The sequence below is a fragment of the Falco peregrinus genome, chromosome 13 (genome assembly GCF_023634155.1).
Source record: "Falco peregrinus isolate bFalPer1 chromosome 13, bFalPer1.pri, whole genome shotgun sequence".
In the NCBI taxonomy this organism is placed as follows: domain Eukaryota; kingdom Metazoa; phylum Chordata; class Aves; order Falconiformes; family Falconidae; genus Falco; species Falco peregrinus.
The window spans coordinates 10,059,189-10,081,966 of NC_073733.1; the positions used below are offsets into that span (position 1 = coordinate 10,059,189).

A 22,778-nucleotide genomic window follows, 5' to 3' on the forward strand; every position below is an offset into this window, starting at 1 on the left:
TTCAAATACATGGAAAAGTCAGCAACAAGAGAGGATGTTTAAAAGGGACAAAGCAGGACATTGCATATGTTGGGGGGGAGCAGGGGGTTTAGGGGTGTCTAGCAAATTGTTCAGTACTGAAAAGAACCATTCACTAAAAAAAAAAAAAAAAAAAAAAAGAAAAGGAGGCACAGAGTGGTACTTTATATACATATTTAGCTGCTTTAAATAACACAGAAGAATAAGCACAGCTGCAGGAAGACAAGACATCTGCCTATCAGAAATCTTTGGACTCCACTTACATAACAGCTCCAAATCATAACATCAGTGTTTGGAAAACTTTTCAATCGGAGCATAAATATTCTGGAGAGAAATAACAATGTTTTCCTCCCAGTCCCAGACAAATGAGAAAATCAGACACTTGTGGCAATTTTTGAGGGCAAAGGGTGCTATAAAGTCAGGCACTGGAATGCAACATGAATATCAGTGAAATAATGTTCCAACTACATACAGACTCACCTAGGTATTATGCATGTCCTATTTTTTATGCCATAAATATAATTCAGTCAAAAAGCCCAGTAATTTGCAAAGAAATGGCTGAAAAACTCATCTATGACAGAAGCATAGGAGGTCAATTCGCATGCTACTAAGAACCCTGTTGCTACTTTGCATCACATCTGGTCTGTGTCAGTACATGTGAACTGCTGGGTCTTTCTTCCACTGCATACCCTGCAAAGTTATACAAGCAATGTGCGCAGCTTCAGGTGCATCCGCAATAGGAACACAACTAAACATATGCCCCTTTGCCAAAAATGTATGTGTATATACTCCAAAAAAGTTAATGTCTTCCATAGCAAAAGGAAGATCTGAAAAGTTTTGAAGTTTCCATCTCAGCTGCAACTATTTGACTACAGGCTGTTCTCAATGCTAATTTGTCTGACCCCAGAACATGAATCCTTCTTAAACCTCTGTCACAATTCATCTTTGTCCAGCTTACATGTTTCCGTATCACTCAAAGCACTTTCTACAAAGGTGTGCGTGCAGATATTTTCTTAAGCCATTAATTCAAGTGTTTGAAGTTAGAAGACTTGAACTCAGCTGCTTGAACAGAAGAAAGCAAACAGAAAAGAACACCTAGTACAGTCAAAGCACATTAGATTCATTTTTAGTTTCTGGCAGTGTGCCAGAAAGTTTCCTTGCACTCTTTGTCCATTAAGTATATTTCTTCTGTACAAAAAAATAATGCTTTTAAATTTGATTTATGGAGTTAGTTCTGAATCAAGAAAGCAAGGCTTTCTTACATCACAACAATACACTTCATTTTCAAACGACACTACCTCCATTAATATTGATAAACAAAGGACGAAGTTCTGCAGTGATTTGTTTTTCTGTAGAGAAACTGTAATATGGACAAGAAGTCACATTCATTAAACTAGAAAAAAAACTTACATTATATTAGCTACTACATACCACTATACAGTTACTACAACATAGCATTATGAAAGGCAGTGCATTTGACTGCAAACAAATGCCAGAGGCTAAAAGCTTGCACCTTATGCTTTCATGTTGGGTATTTAAAAAAAAATAAATGAACAGTGTATATGTTCTTATATAAGATTTGTCATACACACACAATCTGCTATGAAAGCATACTGAAACCTGCATAAGAGAAAATTTAGTATGTATGCATTTTATTCTTGAATAGCACTCTGAAATATAACTGCATTTTTACCACCAAGCTATCCACACTGAGAAACCTCATAAAAATATTTCTCAGACACAGGAAAATTTTGCTATAAGTAACCAACAAACTATGGCTACTGATTATTTATAGTGCCAAAACTTTTGACAAGGATAGTAATATTGATGATATGTTAAAAACCAGAAACGTACTCTACTCATGAGAGGTATATGCTGTGGAGGCTGTGTGTAAAAAAAGAAGAGGCAACCGCCGATTTGCATTTTCAGATAATTGTTCATAAAATACAGTGCTGTAACAAAGCCTGTAGTAAGAGAATCATCTAAAGAAACTCCAGATATGTTTACTAAAACACTTAAGACCATCATCATTACTCATAATATATACAAAGAAATATAGAACAGCATGGTAAAATGGAAGTACTTTAGTTCATCCAAAAATATTAAGTTCTTTATCTGAGTATAAGAATAATATGAAGCTGGTTTTCCAGCATGTACTGAGGTTTTGAAAAACTACAATATTAGAATGAGACACAAAGTAAAATTAAGGGAAAGGAGGGAAAATGTAGAAGGTTGGTAGAAATCCTTAAGATGGAATTGCTGCCAAAAGAATACAGAGTTGCAGCATCACACTTCACACTCTTTGATGTTTGAAAATGCAGGAAAATGCTGTGGGTGTTCACATGCCAAGAGATCACAGCTTCTTGTGAATGTCGACTATTAAATAGTGACCACAATACAAATAACTGTATTGTATTGTATTGTATTTCACGGGCTATTAACAGCTGAAATTTCAGTTTTGACCTCCAATATCTTGGAACATACGGCACTGTATCTTTACTCACTTCCGAAATGAACTGTATCTGATCAAGTACCTTGACCTGATTTTGACCCAAGATATACCAGCACCTATTGCTGTGTACTGAATCATGTAAAATCAGCTGCTAAGTGAATTTGACAAGAAACACAGCAAATGCTTGCCTATCTAGGTGAGATCAGGCCTGAGTCCTTATAAATGATGAGGCATTGTTTTAACTCTACAGAAAGCAGTAACGCATTCTATAATTGAAATTATGCAGTCTTTATTCTATCAAAACCAAAATTAGGGACACCCTGAGGAAAGCTAGTTTAGAGACACTGAAATGAAGTATACTTTACAGAAGTATAGACCAAACTTGTAGAATTTCCTGTTGTTGAGATTATCCTCATGTGAGTAAATGTGCCAAGGTAGATAATTTGGGATTAGTGTAAATCACAGTGACAAAGGAACAGTTACATGCATCTAGTATTTCAAGCATAAACTGATCATCTGCTAAGAGCAGAATGAATTTTCTTTTTAATATTCACTGCTGTACACCTCAAATCGTTATCTTATATCTTAAGGAAATCTACTAAATTCACTTTACCATTCATCACACAAAAGGCTGAACACATACACAAAAATTGAGAATTTCAGGGCCTTATTTAGGTTTCTATAAACTGTTTTGAAGTCTTCCAGTGAATGTTACAATATATGGGACAAAGTTTCTACAAACCAAGTAAACTAGTTTTCTGACAGATTTTCAACATGTTTATTCACCTTTGGTAGTAGCACATGACTCTTGTGCTATTTACATTTCAATTAGAACTTTTAGACTTGAGATTTTACCTTGGATATTTTTGCTTACATCAAGAAAAGAAAAAAATCCATTTATTTATGTGATGAGACACATGATACAAAACCTGCTATAAATTATACAGCGTAAAAAAAAAAGCTAAGACAACACAAAAAAATTTTGCCTGTATTTTCCCCAAAAAAACTAACCCTCACATAAACTGTAATTATGCAGTGGAAAAATACCAAAAGCCAATACCAAAAAAAGCATGAAAGCTCATAACATACTTGCAACTCTAAACAGATTCAACAGGTTCTTCAACTAACCATGCACATCTAGGAAGATGGAAATAGCTTAAAGCCAAAGAACATTTTAAAAAATAACCCTGTAAAAACTACAATGAGTTTAAATTCACGTCATCTATTAATTTCTCTTGTCATTATGGTGTTGTATAAAGGACTGGAATGACTCCATCTGGAACATTTTGAACAAGATACTGGAAATATCCAGGGGAAAAAAAGGATAATGAGAACAGTAGGAATTTCAGAAAATGGTAATAAGAAAAAACAGGTCTCAACAGTTAAAGCCTACCAGCCATAAAATACTTTCCAATACACAACATTCACGGAAGATGTATGTCAAGTGTACACAAAAAATGGCTTTCATAAAAGCTGAAGTGCATATTATCAGAAAAGAATCATCTGTGCTGCCCGGTGCAGTTACAGAATATTAACATTACATGCAAAGTTTTACCAATAAACACCTGTTATTCACAAAGTCACAGACCTGGACAAAAACAAACAAACAAACACAAACCTCTTTAATCTTACCTTTTGCTGTATGAAGTTCCTCTGCCTTTCTCAAGTAAAAAGAACAGCCCATCTCTCTTTCAGTGGAGTTCTGGCAGATCACATTTCTCTTTCCACCCTTGAGTTCCTGCAATTGTTAAAGTAATTTTGAAATATCTCATGGTTGAAAAATATGGTTCAATAGAGCATAGAAGAAGTTCTAAGTCACCGAAACTAGTATTCAATATCAGGACTTGACGTTGGTGATTGCTCTCTTTCCTGTTTGTAAATATTACTAATATTTCTTTTCCATCTTTCCCATTTTCCTCCTTTGTTCTCTTGCCTGTCTCTCCTTACTTGTACTGCAAACTCATTCCCTTTTATGAATGTTCTCTCCTCCCTGCTTGCTTTCTCTAAGATGCTGCATGCATGGAAAAGCTCCTCAAATACTTCTCATATTTGTAACCCTCAACAGATAGATACAGCTTTACAGGAAAGATAACTCTCCTCTGATTTCTATTTGGATACAGATGCATCTGCATTTTTAATCTTCTATATTCGCTGATATTCAAGCAAGACCAACTGTTTAACTTGCAGAAACGGAGGCAGGATTGCAACTGTTCCACTTGCTGCATCAATAGCCTTCTTCACTGCCTCTTTGCTATTTAGCACCAGGGTCTGCCTTAAAAAGGTCACTTTATTTGTCTGTGTTGGAAATGAACTCTGTTAAAACATGTCTTCACCAATGTAAAAATATGTATCGGTTATCTCATTAAAACTGAATAAATATAGTTAGACCATACATCTATTTTACCTCCCTTTACCAAATCATCCTTTTCCATATCTCTGATTTTTATTGTGTTCACTAAGCCTTCACATATTGCTCCCTGCTGCCAGGGGTGGCCTACCAGGGATCACAAGGAGACTAGCACAGATGAAACCTCTGTTGTCAAACAATCGCTGAGCTGTTCAAAATATTTGTACTACAAAGTCGAGAAACTGACATGAAATTGACATTTCAAATGGCAACAGTATATACATGAGATCCTCCTCAATTAGTGGGGTTGAATGAAAAGCCTCAGGAAACTCTCAGAGGAGCTATTGGCCAAAGCAAGCAGGGAGGTAAAAAAACCACCGAGTTTTTGTGTGCCAAAAGGCTTTTGGTTACTTGCAGAGGCGCGAGGTCCTCCGGACACCCCTCCAACTGCGGGCACAAGCGCCATGCTGCAGCGGGGCAGGACATGCTGGACACCTGCTGCTGCCATCGCGCTCCCAGGCCCCTCACGGTGGGCCCCGGCGGCCAGGCCACCGCCAGCGCTAAGGCCCACGAGCAGCCGCGGCTGGGGGACCCCCAGCTCCCTTCTCCCCTCAGCAGCCCCCACAACACACCCGCGGCCCCGCGCTCCTCCGGGAGGCCTTCGCCAGGCCGTAACGGCCATCCCCGCTCCGCCGCGGTGGGCTGAGCGTGAGGTAGCCGCCCTTTCCGCGGGATAACCAGCGGGCACACGGGGAAAACACGCATGGCCGGGCGCCGGCCTCGCTCCCTCAGCCGCGCAGCCGGGCGCGCAACGCGGCCGACGCTCCCCTCACGGCGCCGCGCGCGGGGGGGCGCAGCGCGGGAATCCGGCCCCCCGCCGCGCGCCGCCCACAAGCAGCGGCAGCAGCAGCGGCAGCGGGGCCGCCCGTCCCGTCGCCCCGCCCCGGCGGTCCCCGTCACCCACCTTCCCCCCGCGGCACCGGAGGGGGGACGGCAGCGCGCCGCGCCAGCGGAGGAACGTGTGCGGAGTTGGCAGCGCCAGGTAAGGGGCGGCCGCGGGCCCTGCGGGGCCTCCGGGCGTGCGGGGCGGCCTAGCGCTCGCCGTGGAGGCGACGGTGGCCGTGGAGGATCGCGTCCCTGGGGGGGCCGGCCCCGGGCTACTCGCGGAGCCGCCAGCTTTTAATCCCCCGGCTCCCGAGCGCGGTGCCGCGGTGAGGGCAGGCGGCGGTGACGGGGCGCCATCCCGCCTCCGGGCGGCCGCGGCTGTGCGGGCGGCCTGGGCCCCGGCCGGGCGGCAGCGCAGCGGGCTCGTCGCCAGGGCGGCTGCTCGGGCAGGTCGGTGGGTTTGCCGTGGTCACAGACGCGTTTGTGAAGACTCATGTCAGGTTTCTGTTTGTTTGCAGGAAATAAAGGGGTTCCGATGCCAGGAGAACGATGCGATTTGGTTGCCTTTCCTTCCGACAGCCCTATGCAGGATTAGTCCTAAACAAAGTCAAAACAGTAGAGACTCGCTGGCGTCCTTTGCTAGCAGGCTACAAGAACTGCACCATTGCCATTCATATCGCTGTTAAGGACTGGGAGGATGAAACGTGGAGAGCAATTCTATTGAATAGATTTGGAATGACACCACAACAAGTGCAAGATTTGCTGGATAAAGGGGAAAGATTTGGCAGAGGAGTTATTGCAGGTAAGCAACCTTGGATTGTAGTTTCGAAGCAGGCTTTCAATCGGCTAACAGTTAAATATGCACCTGCGTTACAGTTACGCTTATCATAACATTGCTTTAACACTTACTCTGAAGGAATGGTGCCCAAGTGGTGACTGGAGGGCTATTTCGATTCTCACTGTAAGCTGAGGTCAGTGAGGGAACTTGTAAATACAATTTGTTCTTTTTCATTGTGTTGGAAATGTGAAGTATTTTTGACCTTTAGAATAAATAATTTTAGTCAGGCCTCAGTTTTTAAAATAAACTCACTCTACTAAAATGTTTAGTCCAACTCTAAAGTCTGTACAAGAAATAAAATTTGAGCTAACTCATCATGCAGTAAGATAGTATAACTATATAAGATAAAATAATAACTGCATATTATTTTGTTTCATGATAATAACTGTCAGTGCCAAATTTCTTGCATTTTGAGCTTAGGAACCCTTGCTGAAACTGTTTTTACAGTACTCAGTCAAGTGAAGTCATGGCATTGCAGTGTTTTGTATGTTTGACTATTAAATAAATCCTATTTTGGTTTAGCAAATGCTCCATTGCTCTTGTTACTTGAGCAATGAAGAAATCTGTTTCTGTAAGACAAAGTTAGTATGGTGTTCCTTTGCTTATCTTGTACTGAAATACAATGTATATTGCTGTACTGTATACTTACAAAGTTTTTATCCAGCACTTACTTTGTGCTCTTTCCTTGTACATGTCTTTTGTTACACCATCTGTCTTGCTTTCTCATTGGAATATTTTTAGCTATTCCTGTGCAACAAGTTTCTTCTATCAAATATACTGGAAAATTATTCTGGTTCTACAGTGCTGAACATTGTGAGGTACTAGGTAACATGCAGATTGTAACCTTGACATAAATTGTATGCCAAGTTGTGAAGTAGGTATCAAAGCTTCTTTGATCTTTAATGCTTTTAATTATTAAGCAATATAGAATTTCCATTTTGTGACAATAAAACGGTTCCAGAGAGCAGGAATTCCCAGATAGTTTAATGTTCTCAAAATGTTAGAATAGTGTCCTGATAAGAGCAGAGAGAGTTTTTTTTCATGAAGCTGTTTCAAGGCCAAATATAACTCAGCTGCTACCAAAACTCCCATCTTCTTAGGTGCAGGCTTCTTTTAACAGCACTCTGTATCATTGAGTTGTGATTACTATTAACTGCGTGCGTGCTTCACCTGTTCTTCACCAACCTAAGTTCAGCCACATAGGCCATACTCTGCAGTGAATGACACTGATCTGAGGTGTGCATGCTTCATACTGTGTTATTCTGGCAACAAATCAGCCTTTTCTGTATGTCCTCTGCAAAAATTACTTTTGAAAAGCTTCTCTGTAAGAGATCAAACAGCCAACTAATTTTAATTTTATAATACAGGATTAATTGACATTGGAGAGACATCACTATATCCAGAAAACTTACCTCCTGAAAAGATTCTGGAGCTGGAAAACAAAGCTGTCCTCAGTAACCTAGAACAGAAATACTTGACTGTTGTTTCAAATCCAAGATGGCTCCTGGAACCGATTCCTGCCAGAGGGGGAAAAGGTGTGTGGCAGGTGGACATCCCTGAAGAACTGATCCCTTCAGAAGCCTAGGTGTTACCCCTCACTATTATTTTTCCTGCGTAAATGCAAACTTGTCATTCAGAAGTCAGCATCTTGAAACCCAGTGAGTTGTTTAGGATTCCCTTCCAAAACTAATTGTTTGAAATAACAAATACATTTGAAGAACTGCTCTTTTGAGGCAGAATAAGATGTAATTTTTATGACCATTACTGGAAATTATTGGTTTAACAGATTTTTCCTGTATAAATTAACTCAAAGTAAATGCCATTTTTTTAAATAAATGATGTATTACATGCTGATTTAAAATGTGAGCAAATACAACCATATTATATGATGCATGCATCTCTGATTACATGAGGAAGAAAGAGTTTGTAGGAACCTCCAGAGAAAAAAAAAACAACCATGCTGCCATCATCACTATGACATGTCTCTCAACCCCCTCCTACCTGTACATTTGTGGGACCACCGAGAAAGAAGTCATCCAAGATCAGGCCAGTTCTAGGGGCAGCTCAGTGGCAAAGATTTGCTGTACAAGGTTTCTGTGCATGGTGCACATTATGTGCTGTAAATGTAAAACTTCCAGAAAGGACCAAATTTTCTTCAGTCACAGATAAATACATTAGCTGTGCGTATGATGGGGGGAGCAGTCTGCAGTATATAGCTCTATGACGTGACATGCCTTACTACAAAGGCCTTTGTTAGAAAGGTCCTTGTACAAAATCAAAGGAAGTATTATAATACTTCTCATTTAAAATGAAAAACATCAGTAAGGTTTGAAAAATCTAATATTGAATTACAGACAAGTATGAAGAGTAACAAATAGAAGTCACTAACTATGGCGCTTCTAGAGTTTTCAGAATTCACACCCTACAGGCATAGGCATGGCCATATAAACCCAGGGTGGAACAACTGGCAGAGGCTTTGTATTCAGGTAGTTTATTGGAGGACTTTGAAGGTGCATAGTCCAAGGGAACAGTCTCCTAAAGAAAGCTGTGGAAGGTACACCTAGCATGCCCCAGGTAGGGGGTCCAAGAGCATTGCCTGCAGGTCTGCCATTTGGACCACAGGTGCATGCCAGGCAGTGGCAGTATGGTAGAGTTTGGCCCGCAGGTGGCCCAGACAGAGCAGCAGCTTCTACCAGCACAGCTGGAGAGGTGGGAGGTGCAGTCCTGGGTGCAGAGCTGTGCATGTTCTCCTCTGGACCTGCTGTGAATGCACTGCTCTCCTCCTCAGAAGTGGTTTCCCATGCAAGCTCAACGCCTGGTTTTCTTTTCTGGCAGCATGCATGCAACTCTGTGTCTGGTGAAAATTCTGCTGGTGTTTGATTTTTCTGGACCAAAGCTTCACTTACACTTTTTTAGCAGGTGTAGAAAATGTCTTCTAAAATGGGGGTTGTAGTAGAAGCAAAACTAAAAAATGCAAAGGAAAAGAGTTGCCACCGTCTTGAGACCAGAAACTACAAAGATACAAGAACTGAGAATCTTAATTGCAAGAGAGAAATGTGGCTATTAAAAAGGACTATCAGGGCATTCTAAACCTGATATTCAGGCTGAATAAAATGGTGTGATAAGTAGTAACCAGTGGTTTTGCCACTTGATAGCAGAGAAGCACAGGATTTTCAAAAGCATACAAACTATTTCAGAAACCCAAAACCCATTACTTTTCAGCCACTTTAGCATGGAATGAACATATAGGTAACTATATGATGCTGACACGTACCTACTCAGCCTTCAGCAAATGCCACAAGAAAGTGTACATCTGTTACAACACCACACATAGCAAATACAGGGGGAAAAATCCCAATACAATGAGACCATCTTTTCATTTTATGTGTTCAAAGTAATTTGAAATAACTAACATACTTTATCAGCACTACTGTTCCTCAGAAACAAATGACAATCGGAACATTTGGTACCATCCTCATTTCATATGCAGTAAAGGCTTATTTCACTGGAACAGAAATCCATCCCACTAGAATATTCTGGGAGTTTGCACGTAGAGGATCCAACATACCTCCCTAGCTGTTTCTTCTGCTAGCAAGTCATTGTGTGAGCCATTTTAGAAAATGCCACAGCTTTCTGGTGAATCCATGCAGAGGGACATGATGAGTGAAGCTTTTCATGCTCTCACTTTCAAAAATGCTCAGGCATCCTCTCCTTGCTAGTACTTCCTCTGAACAATTCTTCGTGAATCACTACACACTTTCCGTTGTCACTCACCAAATGGACTCAAACTGACTGCTTTCAACAACATCCCAGAGGTTCTTTGGAAAGCTGAGGCACGTAGAGGCATTGCCTTTGCTACACCTCTCAGATGAATTCAGACACACTCCTGACCAGGGTTGCTTAGTCAGTTTGTAAAGAGCTTTCTTCTACCAGAGGTCCAAAGGCAGCACCACTAGCTGCTCCTTTGTCACATGCTAGACAAAGAGAAGTCATCAAGCCTGACAAATCAACTCCCTTAGCCAGAACAGAATCTCATGAAGTCTCCAATAAGGAAAGCTGTGTTGAAGTTATTTTTTTTAAACTTTTTCAAGTTTTTCAGCTGAACCCTAGCAGCTAGAATGTCCTGCCAGACAGCCAGCTGAAAGGAAGTGGCTAACTGAAAAACCCAAGGGAGAATTCTCAAAAATCACTGCGACACCCATGCTGCGCTGCCACGACATCACAGAGCAGTGTCCATTTCCTAGCAAAATTAAATAGCACTTACTGGTTTTCATTTACAGGTTTGTTTTTGGGTTTTTTTGACTCAAAAGCCAAAAAATAAAACTGCAACAAAATTCTAAGTGTAGGATAGGACAGGGCTGTGGCTTCAGCTCTTAGCTGGTCCACAGGGAGAAAGAGGAAGTTCTGCAGCATTAGGAATGAAAGTGCCACCTGTCTGGAGTTTTTCGGGCACTTGCCCTTCACACATGCAGAAATATCCATATATTCTTTGCTCTCATTGCCATGCTAACACTAAAGAAACACAACCCGTGGTATTTAAGCTGCCTAAACTGTGCAGCTGCAAGGATGTGGGAATATCAGACACTGGAGCATCTCTGCTGTGAAGACAGGCTGGGAGAGCTGGGGTGGTTCAGCCTGGAGAAGAGAAGGCTCCAGGGAGACCTTAGAGCAGCCTGCCAGTACATAAAGGGGGCGATGAGAGAGCTGGGGAGGGGCTGTTTACAAGGGCCTGCAGTGATAGCACAAGGGGCAATGGCTTTAAACTGAAAGGGGGTAGATTTAGATGAGCTATGAGGAAGAAATTCTTCACTGTGGGGGCGGTGAGTGACTGGCACAGGTTGCCCAGAGCAGCTGTGGATGCCCCATCCCTGGCAGTGTCCAAGGCCAGGCTGGATGGGGCTTGGAGCAACCTGGGCTTGTGGGAGGGGTCCCTGCCCATGGCAGGGGAGTAGAACTAGTTGGTCTTTAAGGTCCCTTCCAACCCAAACCATTCTACAATCTGTTTTTATAGGCTGCTGGAATATAAGTTTTAAAGACTAAATGTCTCAAAAGCACATGGAAGTCATTCTTCAAACAAGAAAATGCTATACCAGTAAGTTCCTACCTTGAAAAGTTTAATCATTTACACCAACACAAAGTTGGTAATGAAGACCAAGCTATGATATTTATACCAGCTAACTTGACAGCTGTAAAACCTACAACTAATGTTTCTGGCATAGACTGCATGCACAATGCAAGAAGGAACAGCTTATTAAACAGCCAGTCTAATGGGAGAACAGTGTACATGCTGCTCAAGAAGCATTAAAACATGAGACTGGAAAAGCAACAAAAGCAACATTTAACTCCCAAGCCAGTGCAAAAATTGAAATACTTACATGAAAATTTACATAGCTAACTCAAAAACATCATGTAAGTTGCTATACATTCTACTTTCCCCCTCAAAAAGCTTTCCAGTTTTTCCCCGAGAAGTGCAACACACCTGTGCCTCTGTGGTTAAGACAATGATTGTGGCTGAACAGAAAAAGAACGGGTACTATGCTAAGGCATCCCCCCCAAAGCATTTAAAACAGACATGGAAATCAAACATATATTTAGGATCTAAAAGACACCTGGAATAGCATAGGCATTTCATACAGGGTTTTTAAAAAAATACTTTTAGATAATACTTACACTGTACACAACAAGACTTTTGGACAATATATTACACTGCTAAAATGTTCATATAAATACTATACAGGCAAGCATGCAACCAACCCATTAGGAAGGTTCACATATTAGACCACTATGTATCTCTGGAAAAGCTCTCAGATTATCTTCAAGATCTCTGATTTGTATAATCCAAGCCACTGATTCAGCAATACCTATTTTAAAGTAATTGGGACAAGGCATGAGATGAAATATATTTGTCTGCTGATTCCCAGTTCAAGTTTAATACGCTACTGTCATCTTAATCTGGCATATCAATGTTTAACTTGGGAGGTGGAATCACATATTTTCCAGGACTCTGTGTAATGACCACTCCAGTCTTTTTTCGAAACATTGGTGCAATTTTTGGTGGTTCAGGCAGTGGTGTTTCTTCTGTATCCTCATTATCCTCATGATGAAGATCATAAGAAATATTTCCATACTCTCGTAAGAATGGGAAAATTTCAAGCAGGAACTGGCAAAAGTCTTTGCGAATTCCAAACCACCCTAGAAAAAAAATGATAAAATACTAATTTCACATTACTGCAGAACAGAATGAAAATTTCTGTAGTCTGCCTACATAATCTTGTTTAAGTTCTCTTGATTGTTTGCATATGAATATAAAACTTGTTAGTGCTGCTTTTCAGTGCATTACTTAACACCTATCATAATATCATAGTTCAGTTTACATACAGATGTACAGAGAACATATACATGCATTTGTATGCCTCTGCATGTCTGCACATGCCTGTTTCTGTGTGTATATCCGTACGTAGAAGTTACCAGCTATACTACCACAGCAAGAATACATTTCATTTCACATGTTAAGAAGTGTCAGTTCACATCAGTACACAGAGGAAGAAAACAAAAGACTCTGCACGTCAATTCAAAGCAATCAGTGCCACATGGGAATTACCAACCACATGTTGGTATTACCTGCGCTAGATTAGGAAACAATACACATTCTGTGTTTGTCATATACTTTGCTATATGCAAAGACTTGAAAGAGAACATTTAAGTAAGTGGCACTCATAATTCAGAGATGGCACAGATTAGCCAATACCAAAGGTCAGTGTTAAAAGGAACAGCCTGCCCAAGTCAATTCTTTCACACTGAACAAAAGCAAATTATTAAGCATTTGCCAGGAAATATCCCATACAATCCCATCTTTTTGCAGAGATTACACTTCATGGCCAACTGGTGTATTTTGCTTAGCACTTTGTAAAGGTGGATTTTCACACAAGCGTTCTGAGGCTCACTTTAGGGGAAGAGTCTTTTTAAAAAAATTACATAAATATTTATTAACCCTACAGAAGATAAAATGACACGTGGCTTTCCAAAAGACTCATTTGGCCATACATTTTCAAAGGCCTGAAATTAAAAAAACCAACCAGTAACAATTTTCCATACAGTAACAATATAAAATGTATGGAGATAAGCTCAGTCATGACCAAAGAAAGAAATTCTCAATATACTTCACAATCACACCAAAACTGAAGTGAGTTTATATAACAAACATCACAGTTGTTTCCTTTCAAGTGTGAAAAATCCTAACACATTTTATTGTCTTGTCAACAAGGAACATAACTGCAACGTGGATGGCAAAAGCTACTCATCTGCACTGATTCAGTAATGTTAGATGGCTGAAAGTACGAACACTGCTGTCAGCAGTACTAGCTGTGGTGCAGATAAAGCCTAGTAAATCTACACTGGCCACTCAGGCAACTGAAGGTGCAAGTAAGCACAGAGTAACAGAGCACTATTTGGCCAAAAAGAAAAGAGAATACTAGTTCAGGCTACTAGGACAAATGCTAATTAAAAATAATACGTGCTACACTATTTCCAGAACCCAGAGTAGAAAGATCCAGTCACGTCCCGCAAGAATGAAACCCATGGAAATAAGGAAGGATAAAAGGCTAAAGTTACAACTAAATCCCATTGAGATTTCGAGTTGAGTTCAAGCAAAAGTTATGCTTTTATAAGTAAAAGAAAGCAAGACACACTATAAACACTGAAAACAATAGTAAGACATCTGAATGTTTTCATGAAAGAATTTACAAAAAAATCCCTTTTTGAAAATACAAGGCTTAAATGTATTTTAGTAAGATTTGAGTTTCAGTCTGTTTCTACAATTTTTAAATACTTACAGTGATTTCCTCCTTTTTGTCCAAATGTTGTTGCCATTAAAGTTATGAGTGAAAGCCAGAGAGGAACAAATATGGGTATAAAAGAAAAAGAATTATGCCCATCCAGTCTGTGCACTAGTAAGATCTAAATTGTAAAAAAAATTAGTGTCAGTTTAATTGCAACACCACTTTCATGCTTCTTAAAACATATGCTTATCTCAGATCTTTAAGTTCACACATCTGTGAAAACAGCCTCCACAGAAACATGTAGTTAGTTCCAATGAGATGTATATTTTGCTCAAAAAAAACCCCAAAACAACAAACCACTTTAAAGAAACAGAGAATTCTTGGTTTTCTTTCATATTTGTTGTTAATATTTTATTCCAAAACAAAAAGTAGTATTCTTATTTTTTTAAGTTCAAAGACAGAGCAGCATTCATTACTCACTGAAAAAAGAACAAGATACATAAAACTCATGATGCTTTTTCCTACCTCAAATGTGAGCAGTGGAACTACAATTGTCATCCAGCTGACAGCCATCGTTATGTGTGTCCTCCTTTGCTCAGCAATCACATCCATAGAGCGCAAGAACAGAACAGACCATACAATGTAATAGAGCACTACTAGACACAGAAAGGACATCAAGATCCACAGTGGAACACAAACAACCTGAAAGAAGAAGAAATGAACTGCTTTTCCCCCTGACAGCAATACATTTTTATCAGTAACATTTGTTTCAGGTGTGGGATTTTTAAAGAAAAAAAGTTCACATATTAAATCTAAACAAGAAGAAGGATTTTAAGTGCAATGCTCTTTAATACAATCTCTACCAGAAAACCAGTGTGCACTGTTATGACCCGTATCAGCTCACTGGGGTTCCTCAGCTTTGTAAATGCCATCAAGCTGTAACAATTTAAAATTATCATAGAACGACTTGGGTTGGAAGGGACCTTAAAGGTCACCTAGTTCCAGCTCCCCTGCCATGGGCCACCAGCCCAGGTTGCTCCAAGCCCCATCCAGCCTGGCCTTGGGCACTGCCAGGGATGGGGCACCCACAGCTGCTCTGGGCAACCTGTGCCAGTGCCTCACCACCCTCGCAGTAAAGAATTTCTTCCTAACACCTAATCCAAATCTCCCCTCTTTCAGTTTAAAGCCATTACCCCTTGTCCTATCACTGCATGCCCTTATAAAAAGTCCCTTGTAAAAAGGATGGACTCCAGTCATACATTGACTGTTCACTATAGTAAATATCTTTAGGAAATTCAGCATTTAAACAAGGGTAAGAAGAAAACACTTGTTACATACAAGCCACGGCCATCTGATGATCTCATCTAGTCTGAGTGCAATAAATATGAACTGTAGAATATTGACTGAACACAAGATTTCGAGCTAGAAAAAGAAAATACATTAGTTAACTCTTAGCATGATAAAGCTGTTTCCAACATAAGCAAAGAATCTGTCAAAGGACTTTTCTGACTCCATGCTTATCACTGCAATATGGAACATCATCTGCATTTAAATTAGTTATCACTAAGCATCCCTAAATTTGAAGGCTGTGATCCCAATAGGGTAAATGTAGAGGCAGCTGCCTCTTGAAGAAAGGCTTTCCTGATATTAAAAAAAAACCCAAAAAACAACAAAACATAAAATAGAATCACTATCTGCAACACTTATTAGAATGATTACAGGAATAAGAAAAGCCTAACTGAACAGACTGGAAAAAAAAAAAAGGTTTAAAGTCCCAGCTCAACCTGGAGGGAAGGAAAAATACATAGAATAGTGGAAGATGACACCAGATTCAATCATTTACTGTATAATTCAGGGATCTTTTAAATTACACTAAAGACACTTGGTTTTTGAGGCAATACAATAAAGCAATACTTCCCATTAAAAATGTTAATGGAAGACTTATGCATGTCCTTCTTGCCACTATGAGAACTAACCCAAAATTATACTGGGGAAAAAAAAAATCAAGTTTGTGTCTACTTGAACGAAGTAAAACAATGTAACACCAGCAGACCCAGCAAGAATCTGTTTCTAAAGTTTATGGGCAACCCTACATGGGTAGAAATTTCAAAGATCAGAGAATTATTATCTGAAAGGCTAAGTGAAGCTTGAATGTAAGTTAGAAACATCTTCCGTTTTAAAAAAAAACCCATATAGTTATGTAAGGCATCTTTGAAATGTAGTATTTCTCAGAAGGCAGACAGTATGTGCTACTTTTCACTAGCATATGATTGTTAGTGCGTACTGTGATCTGTTTGAAAAATGCCTTTGAAACTCACAGTATAATGAGTTGAGTCAAAAATCCAACAGGCAGCAGGTACTGCCTACTTCAGAGACTGCACTGAAATCTTCACTGTTGAAGTACAGGTAGCTTTAATAACACTGGAAAATTACACTTAAAATAATTTTGTACCACTGGCTTTCTCAAAAGAATAGGCCAGCAAACCCCACACTCAAGCATAAGACCAAGCAACCTGAAAACTGCAGGAGTACATAAAGAGAAAAAAAATAAAAAAATTGGAGGATCTATTACTATAAATAATTTTTAGAACCAAGTTAACATTTGAGCTATATATGGCAAGTGCATGTACATTAGGAGTGGCTGGTCTCACAATTTAATGAATTAAATATGACTTAAATAAATGGTGCTTTGTTGACTATAAATATAGCACAACACACAAAAGAAAGCTTTTTCTGAGCCCCCATGATACACAGACAAAACACCAGTATGTACATACTTATCACCTAATCAGTTTCAGAATAGGAAGAAGCAGACAATATAATTCAGATTAAATAATTATGAAAATAATAGATTAACAACTACTTTGATTACTTATGCCAAAAATTAATATCCTGGATTAAAGACTGGCCCCTCTTATGTTTCTAGCAAATGAAACAAATAATGAAATCTTCCCAGACTAAAAAGAACAGTAAATAGAACAGCATTAAATGAAGATGACAAAATAGTGAAAATAAGAGTTGACAGTTAACTGCATTAAGTTATTTTCTTTGAGACAGCTGTTGCCTTTTAGGGGTGAGGGGGTTTCATATTTTTTTTCTGCTGGTACTTAGCAGCTGTGCAGTCAACTGCAAATCAATGGGTAATCAAGCATCATCCAGTAGAAGGCAAGTACTTCCACACAAATTTGACTTTTAGGAATGGTTAAACATGACTAGAACTCTGCAAAATGAAAGGCTATTGGCAACATTTTTAAATCAACAATTTAAAGTATCAGTTTACCAGCCATCCTAACGATCACCTGCCAAAAATGTTTCTCTCTAGAGATAAATTCAGCATATGATAACATTAGAAAAATATTCCCTTGAAATTAAAACAACTGAAAAAGCTGAACCTTATCTAAAAAATCTGATTTTTAATTGTCATGGAGTAGTTTGAGGTCATATAAAAAAATCCTTAAAAAGAACAATTCAATAAGAACTCTAAAGTTACTGCAAAATGCCACAACTGTGGGAAGATCTTGAGAATCCTTGTGAAGTTCTTCCCAAATCAAAAGGAGTGAGTTCGGCAAGAAGACAGAGGAAGAAAATAAAATCCTACCTGTTTATGTCTACCATCTGCATTCCCAAATTAAAGTTTAAGCACACAGACTGAGATAGTAAGAAGTTTTCAACTCTAATTATCTAGGGCTCTGGAAGTTCAGTTCTCCTAGGAACAGTGCTTACTATCAGTAGAATTTTCTTAAGAACCCTCCATTCTAGTGTCTAGTATTAGTCCATATCGCAGAGTTTGTGGTGAGTTCTTTTAACACACAATAAGAAAAAAAGGCAGGTTTAAAACATGCTGCAATTTGGTAGTTGAAAAAACTAGAAAAATTATGTTCTTCCCGATCCTGATTTTTCATGCACATTTGCAGGTCAGTGCAAACAATTAATTCAATTGATGCAGTCATCCATATCATGCTTTACGGAGAGATTAACTGTAACGGAACTGATAGAGTTTCACATTTCCACAAGTTTTACACATAACAAAGCGTTACCTCCAGGGACCTGTCATGTCGGAATCCCCACACACAAGCTGCAACTGACACTGGAGATACAAAGAATAATGGCATGAAGACCAGAAGCCAGAAATGGGTTCCTCTTTCAATCCTGTCACACACCAGAACTTCAAACATCAGCAGTAGCAGGTGGATGCCTACTGCAATTAACATAGCTTTGAACTCCACACAGGTTTCTCCTTCTGCTCTAATGAGAGGATAAGGAAGCATTCAGTTTACGTGTCAATAAAAGAGCACACTATCCTGCAAACGTCCCAAGACACTTTGTTAAAAATCATTATGTTTCAGGTATTAACACTTGTTTTTAATAAATATACACATTATGCCCAAATAGCCACTATTGAACTACACTCTTGATGACGTAACAGGATTTCATGCCCATAAAGCTGCACATTTAAAGTATTTTACCCAACTTCGAAAAAAATAAAAAGGAATTTACAGAATTTATTCCCACAAACATCTTACTTTGCAAATGTTACACATTTACCTATATTAGTGTATTATACTACTTGATTTTTTCTTATAAAACTGAAACTAAAGCCTGACAAAGTTCTCAGTGCTGACAGCATGTTCAAGAATCGATGAATATTCATACGTATGTTCACTAAGGTTATAGGCGCACCAAGGAGAAAAAATAAAATAAAATCAATATTCTTCAGGCTGATCTATACATTTCAGGAAACCGACTTAGAAAATAATCCAGTTATATACAGTAGATTCCTAGTGCATATGAAGATGCATATTTCTCTATGGCTTATACTGAAGCAAAGAATTCCTAGCATTCTAACAGAAAAGTGGGAAAAGTCACTCCATGGAAGTTTTAGCTTCCCACAGACAGCAGTGTTGAAGCTTGCGATAAACTAGGAGTAAGACCTCCCTAGCTGAATAAAGCTGTTTGCATACACGGTAGGTTATGGTAATTATTTAAAATACACTGAAAACAAACCTTCTGGATACTCTATCTTATGTTGTTAAAAAAATATTTATGAATTTGATACAGTATGGGAAACATATTATGTTCCCTCCGTTTTGCAAAATAATTAACCTCAACTTACCGATACTGTGGGTTTCGGGCCCACACTCCTGTTCCCACCGAGGCACCAATAATCACCATTAACTTCCACAGCCATATTGGAGCAAATACAGCCCAGTAACTCCATTGAATTTTGTCATCCAGCCGTAGAGAGAGCAACACAGAAAAAAGCAGCAGGCAGGCATAAATAAGGAATTTACTATTAAACAAAACAAAAGAAAAGTCAGAAATTGAAGCAGGCAATACAGACTCTGTAAAGAACAAGAAAATCAGTCATAGCTGAAATTTAATCAGAAAACGTCTGTCAAACTTCTTTGCAAAGAATCAAATCAGTTCTGAAGAGTCAAATATTTCATCATAAATATAGCATAAGTCATCTCTTTCACTTATAAAACCATTGCTTCAAGGGAACACTTCAAAAGCATTCTTGTATGACAAACTTAATGAATGGACATCTATAAATAGTTCCCTCCCACAAGGATCCAGTCAGGAGCTGTATTATTAGAGGCTCAGAAATATACCAGTTGTACATGTTTTTAGATGTGTTCTTTCATACAAATCAAATGAGATAGTTTTGAATGTCAAAACCTAAGTTACATAATTCATGTAATTTTATCCACACTAATTTTAACTAAAGATTAAAAAATATTGCATACTGTAATAAGGCAGACTCCAGAGATTTTTTTTAAGATTATTTTATATTCTATTTTAAAAAGCAACACTATATGGGAAAAAAAGGTTAAACTTTTAAGTTACTGATTAGGGAGTGAAGTTTTTAACTGGAATAGGGAGGATGGTGCTTACAAGTTTAATATAGTTATGTTGATACATTTTATCATCTAGTCAACCTAAGTATGAGTAAATGTATCTGCAACACTTGAGAGCAGTGGCACAGCAACTGTACCACCACAAATCAGACACAATAATTACATAGTACTTCATTTCCTCTCCTGTGAACACAGGCTGAGAGAGTTGGGGTTGTTCAACCTAGAGAAGGCTCCGCGGAGACCTTATAGAAGCTTCTCAATGCTTATAGAGGGCTTATAAGAAAGGGGACAGACATTTTAGAAGGGCCTGCAGCAACAGGAAATGGGTAATTGTTTTAGACTAAAAGAGGGTAGATTTAGATGAGCTATTAGGAAGAAATTCTTCACTGACAGGGTGGTGAGACACTGGCACAGGTTGCCCAGAGCAGCTGTGGGTGCCCCATCCCTGGCAGTGTCCAAGGCCAGGCTGGATGGGGCTTGGAGCAACCTGGGCTGGGGGGAGGGGTCCCTGCCCATGGCAGGGGGCTGGAACTAGATGGTCTTTAAAATCCTTTCCAACCCAAACCATTTTACATTTCTATTATCATCTCCCCACATTACAGGAATGGAAAAAGCCCCCCACCCATTCACTGGAGGCTCACAGACTGCTTTATAAAACACGTAATTAGGCTTCAATACCACTTCAGTGAAGTAATTACATGTATTTTAAAACACTGATAACCTAAGGAACAGAGTAAAGCAGCAATAGTCAGGAATACTACACCCTTTCTCCAACAGCACAACAAACTACTCACTTTCACTCTCATCAAATGCAAAACATTAATTGGATCAGCACTGCCTTGTTTAGATATCAAGCTGCTTTGTCTCTATCCTGAACAAGTGTCTAGCTGCTCCTTTAAAATGAAAGTGCAGTTTATTGTGTCAGCATCTCCTTGCATGTTTGATGAAACTACCTCAGGATGGGATGATACAAAACAATCTCTCTTCGTAGCAACAGATATCCCTAAGCTTCCTAAGGTATTCATACTTTTGCCAACATTCAATATTTGTTTAATTTGTAGTTTCCCTGGCTCTTCCATAAACACAGGGGTAAAATGCCACATAGTAAAATACCACTGCTCCCTGAGCATTCCAGTAAACATCAAAACATTCAAGATTAAGCTATCTGCACAAGTGCAGCATTCAGCTTGCTCATTCATCATGTAGAGACCATCCAAATCAGCTGCAAGCATCGCTTAGCAATAACAAAACTTTATAAGCTTCTGGAACTTCTGTTGCTACTTTTCCATGACTTCCAACCACGCACATGGAAACTGTTTATTTCAGCCTCTCTGCAACAATGCATTTCCTGAAGCACTGCTTGCCCTTCTGTTTGTCTAAACAACCGATTGAACACAGCTTTTTGTAATTGCAGTCATGTAAGGCTTCTTTCAAGAGCAAGACTTTTCCAGGACTCTCAGTACTTCATGTCACCCCGCACAAGTTACTTGCAGGCCTTTATTTGGTGGTCTTAAAAAGCCTGGTAACTGCAAAGCCGGTGGAATCGAACTCATTTGCTCAGCTTCCTTAAAAGCTCCAGTATCCGTACTTGCTCGGCAAGACGGCAGAAGCCCAAGTTGGAGTGACTGTTGCCTTGTTCATTTTAGGAGAGCCCAGAGCTCGCTCTGAACAAAGGCAGCCCATCAGTATCTTTAAGCACGGTGCCTTCGCACCTGCAAAACCTGAGCCGTTACCGTATATCAGACGCCGGTACTAGAGCACGAGGTTGCTCAGCTTTCTAGAAGAAAGCTTCATACCCCGGGTCATCCGGTTGAAACGTTCAAAAATCTGACGGAGACTTTGGAGGAACGTAGGAAAGTTACATAGTAAAACGGAAGAGCAAAGGAGCGGGACGTGGCCTGCCGCCCCGGTGAGGGCCGCCCGCGCTTGCAGCCGCCCCGGGCACGGCGGGGAGCAGGGACCGACCGACCGCCCCGCCGCTCCGGGCCACACGCACCGGCACCCTCCGCCGGGACCGCGCTGCCGAGGCCGGTCCCCGCCCCGGCCGACCCACCGCGCCGCGGCCCCGCAGCGAGCGGCTGTGCCGGGCCTGGCACTGCTTCCCCACCGGCCTCAGCCCGGGCCGCTCCGCGCCGCCGCTTCCGGACGCGCTCTGCCCGCCGAGCGTAGCGCTCCGCCGCGGCCGGGCCAGGTGCCGCTCCGCCACCGCGCACAGCCCAACAACGGCCACCGAGCGGACCCCGCGCAAGCGGCGCGGCCCGGGGCCGCCCGTTCAGCGCCCTCACCTGGGGTTGAAATCTTGGAACAGGCCGCGCAGGTTCATCGCGGCGCGACCCTCCACCACCGCCGCACTCTACCAGGCGCGCATAGCGCGGCCGCCGCCACCGGAGCCGGGCCTGGCCTCGCCACCGCTCCGCCCCCGCCGGAACCGGGCAGCCCCGCGCATGCGCGCCGCCCGCCAGGCCGCGAGGCGCCGTTCCCCCGCCGGGCAGCGGGCCGCCGCACCGGGCCCACGGGCGCGCGCTGACACGCCGCGCGTGCGCGCGTCGCAGGGCGGAAGCGCCGGCAGCGGCCGGGCCGGGCCGGGGGGAGGCGGGGGGCG

At 40.8% G+C, this 22,778-nt stretch overlaps 2 protein-coding genes across 2 annotated transcripts; one reads left to right on the forward strand and one right to left on the reverse strand.

Moving 5' to 3' along the window:
* Positions 1-5,697: 5,697 nt before the first annotated feature.
* Positions 5,698-8,372, forward strand: LOC101916991 (protein EOLA1-like). The gene is made up of 3 exons (XM_055818059.1): positions 5,698-5,859; positions 6,221-6,504; positions 7,908-8,372. Exons 2-3 carry the CDS (start codon positions 6,252-6,254, stop codon positions 8,123-8,125), a joined length of 471 nt encoding a protein of 156 aa, XP_055674034.1. The 5' UTR covers positions 5,698-5,859; positions 6,221-6,251; the 3' UTR covers positions 8,126-8,372.
* A 2,621-nt stretch (positions 8,373-10,993) lies between these two features.
* Positions 10,994-22,694, reverse strand: TMEM185A (transmembrane protein 185A). The gene is made up of 7 exons (XM_055818058.1): positions 22,462-22,694; positions 19,432-19,608; positions 18,356-18,563; positions 15,657-15,740; positions 14,844-15,020; positions 14,373-14,496; positions 10,994-12,732 (listed from the first exon to the last, which is right to left on the reverse strand). Exons 1-7 carry the CDS (start codon positions 22,497-22,499, stop codon positions 12,488-12,490), a joined length of 1,053 nt encoding a protein of 350 aa, XP_055674033.1. The 5' UTR covers positions 22,500-22,694; the 3' UTR covers positions 10,994-12,487.
* Positions 22,695-22,778: the final 84 nt, after the last annotated feature.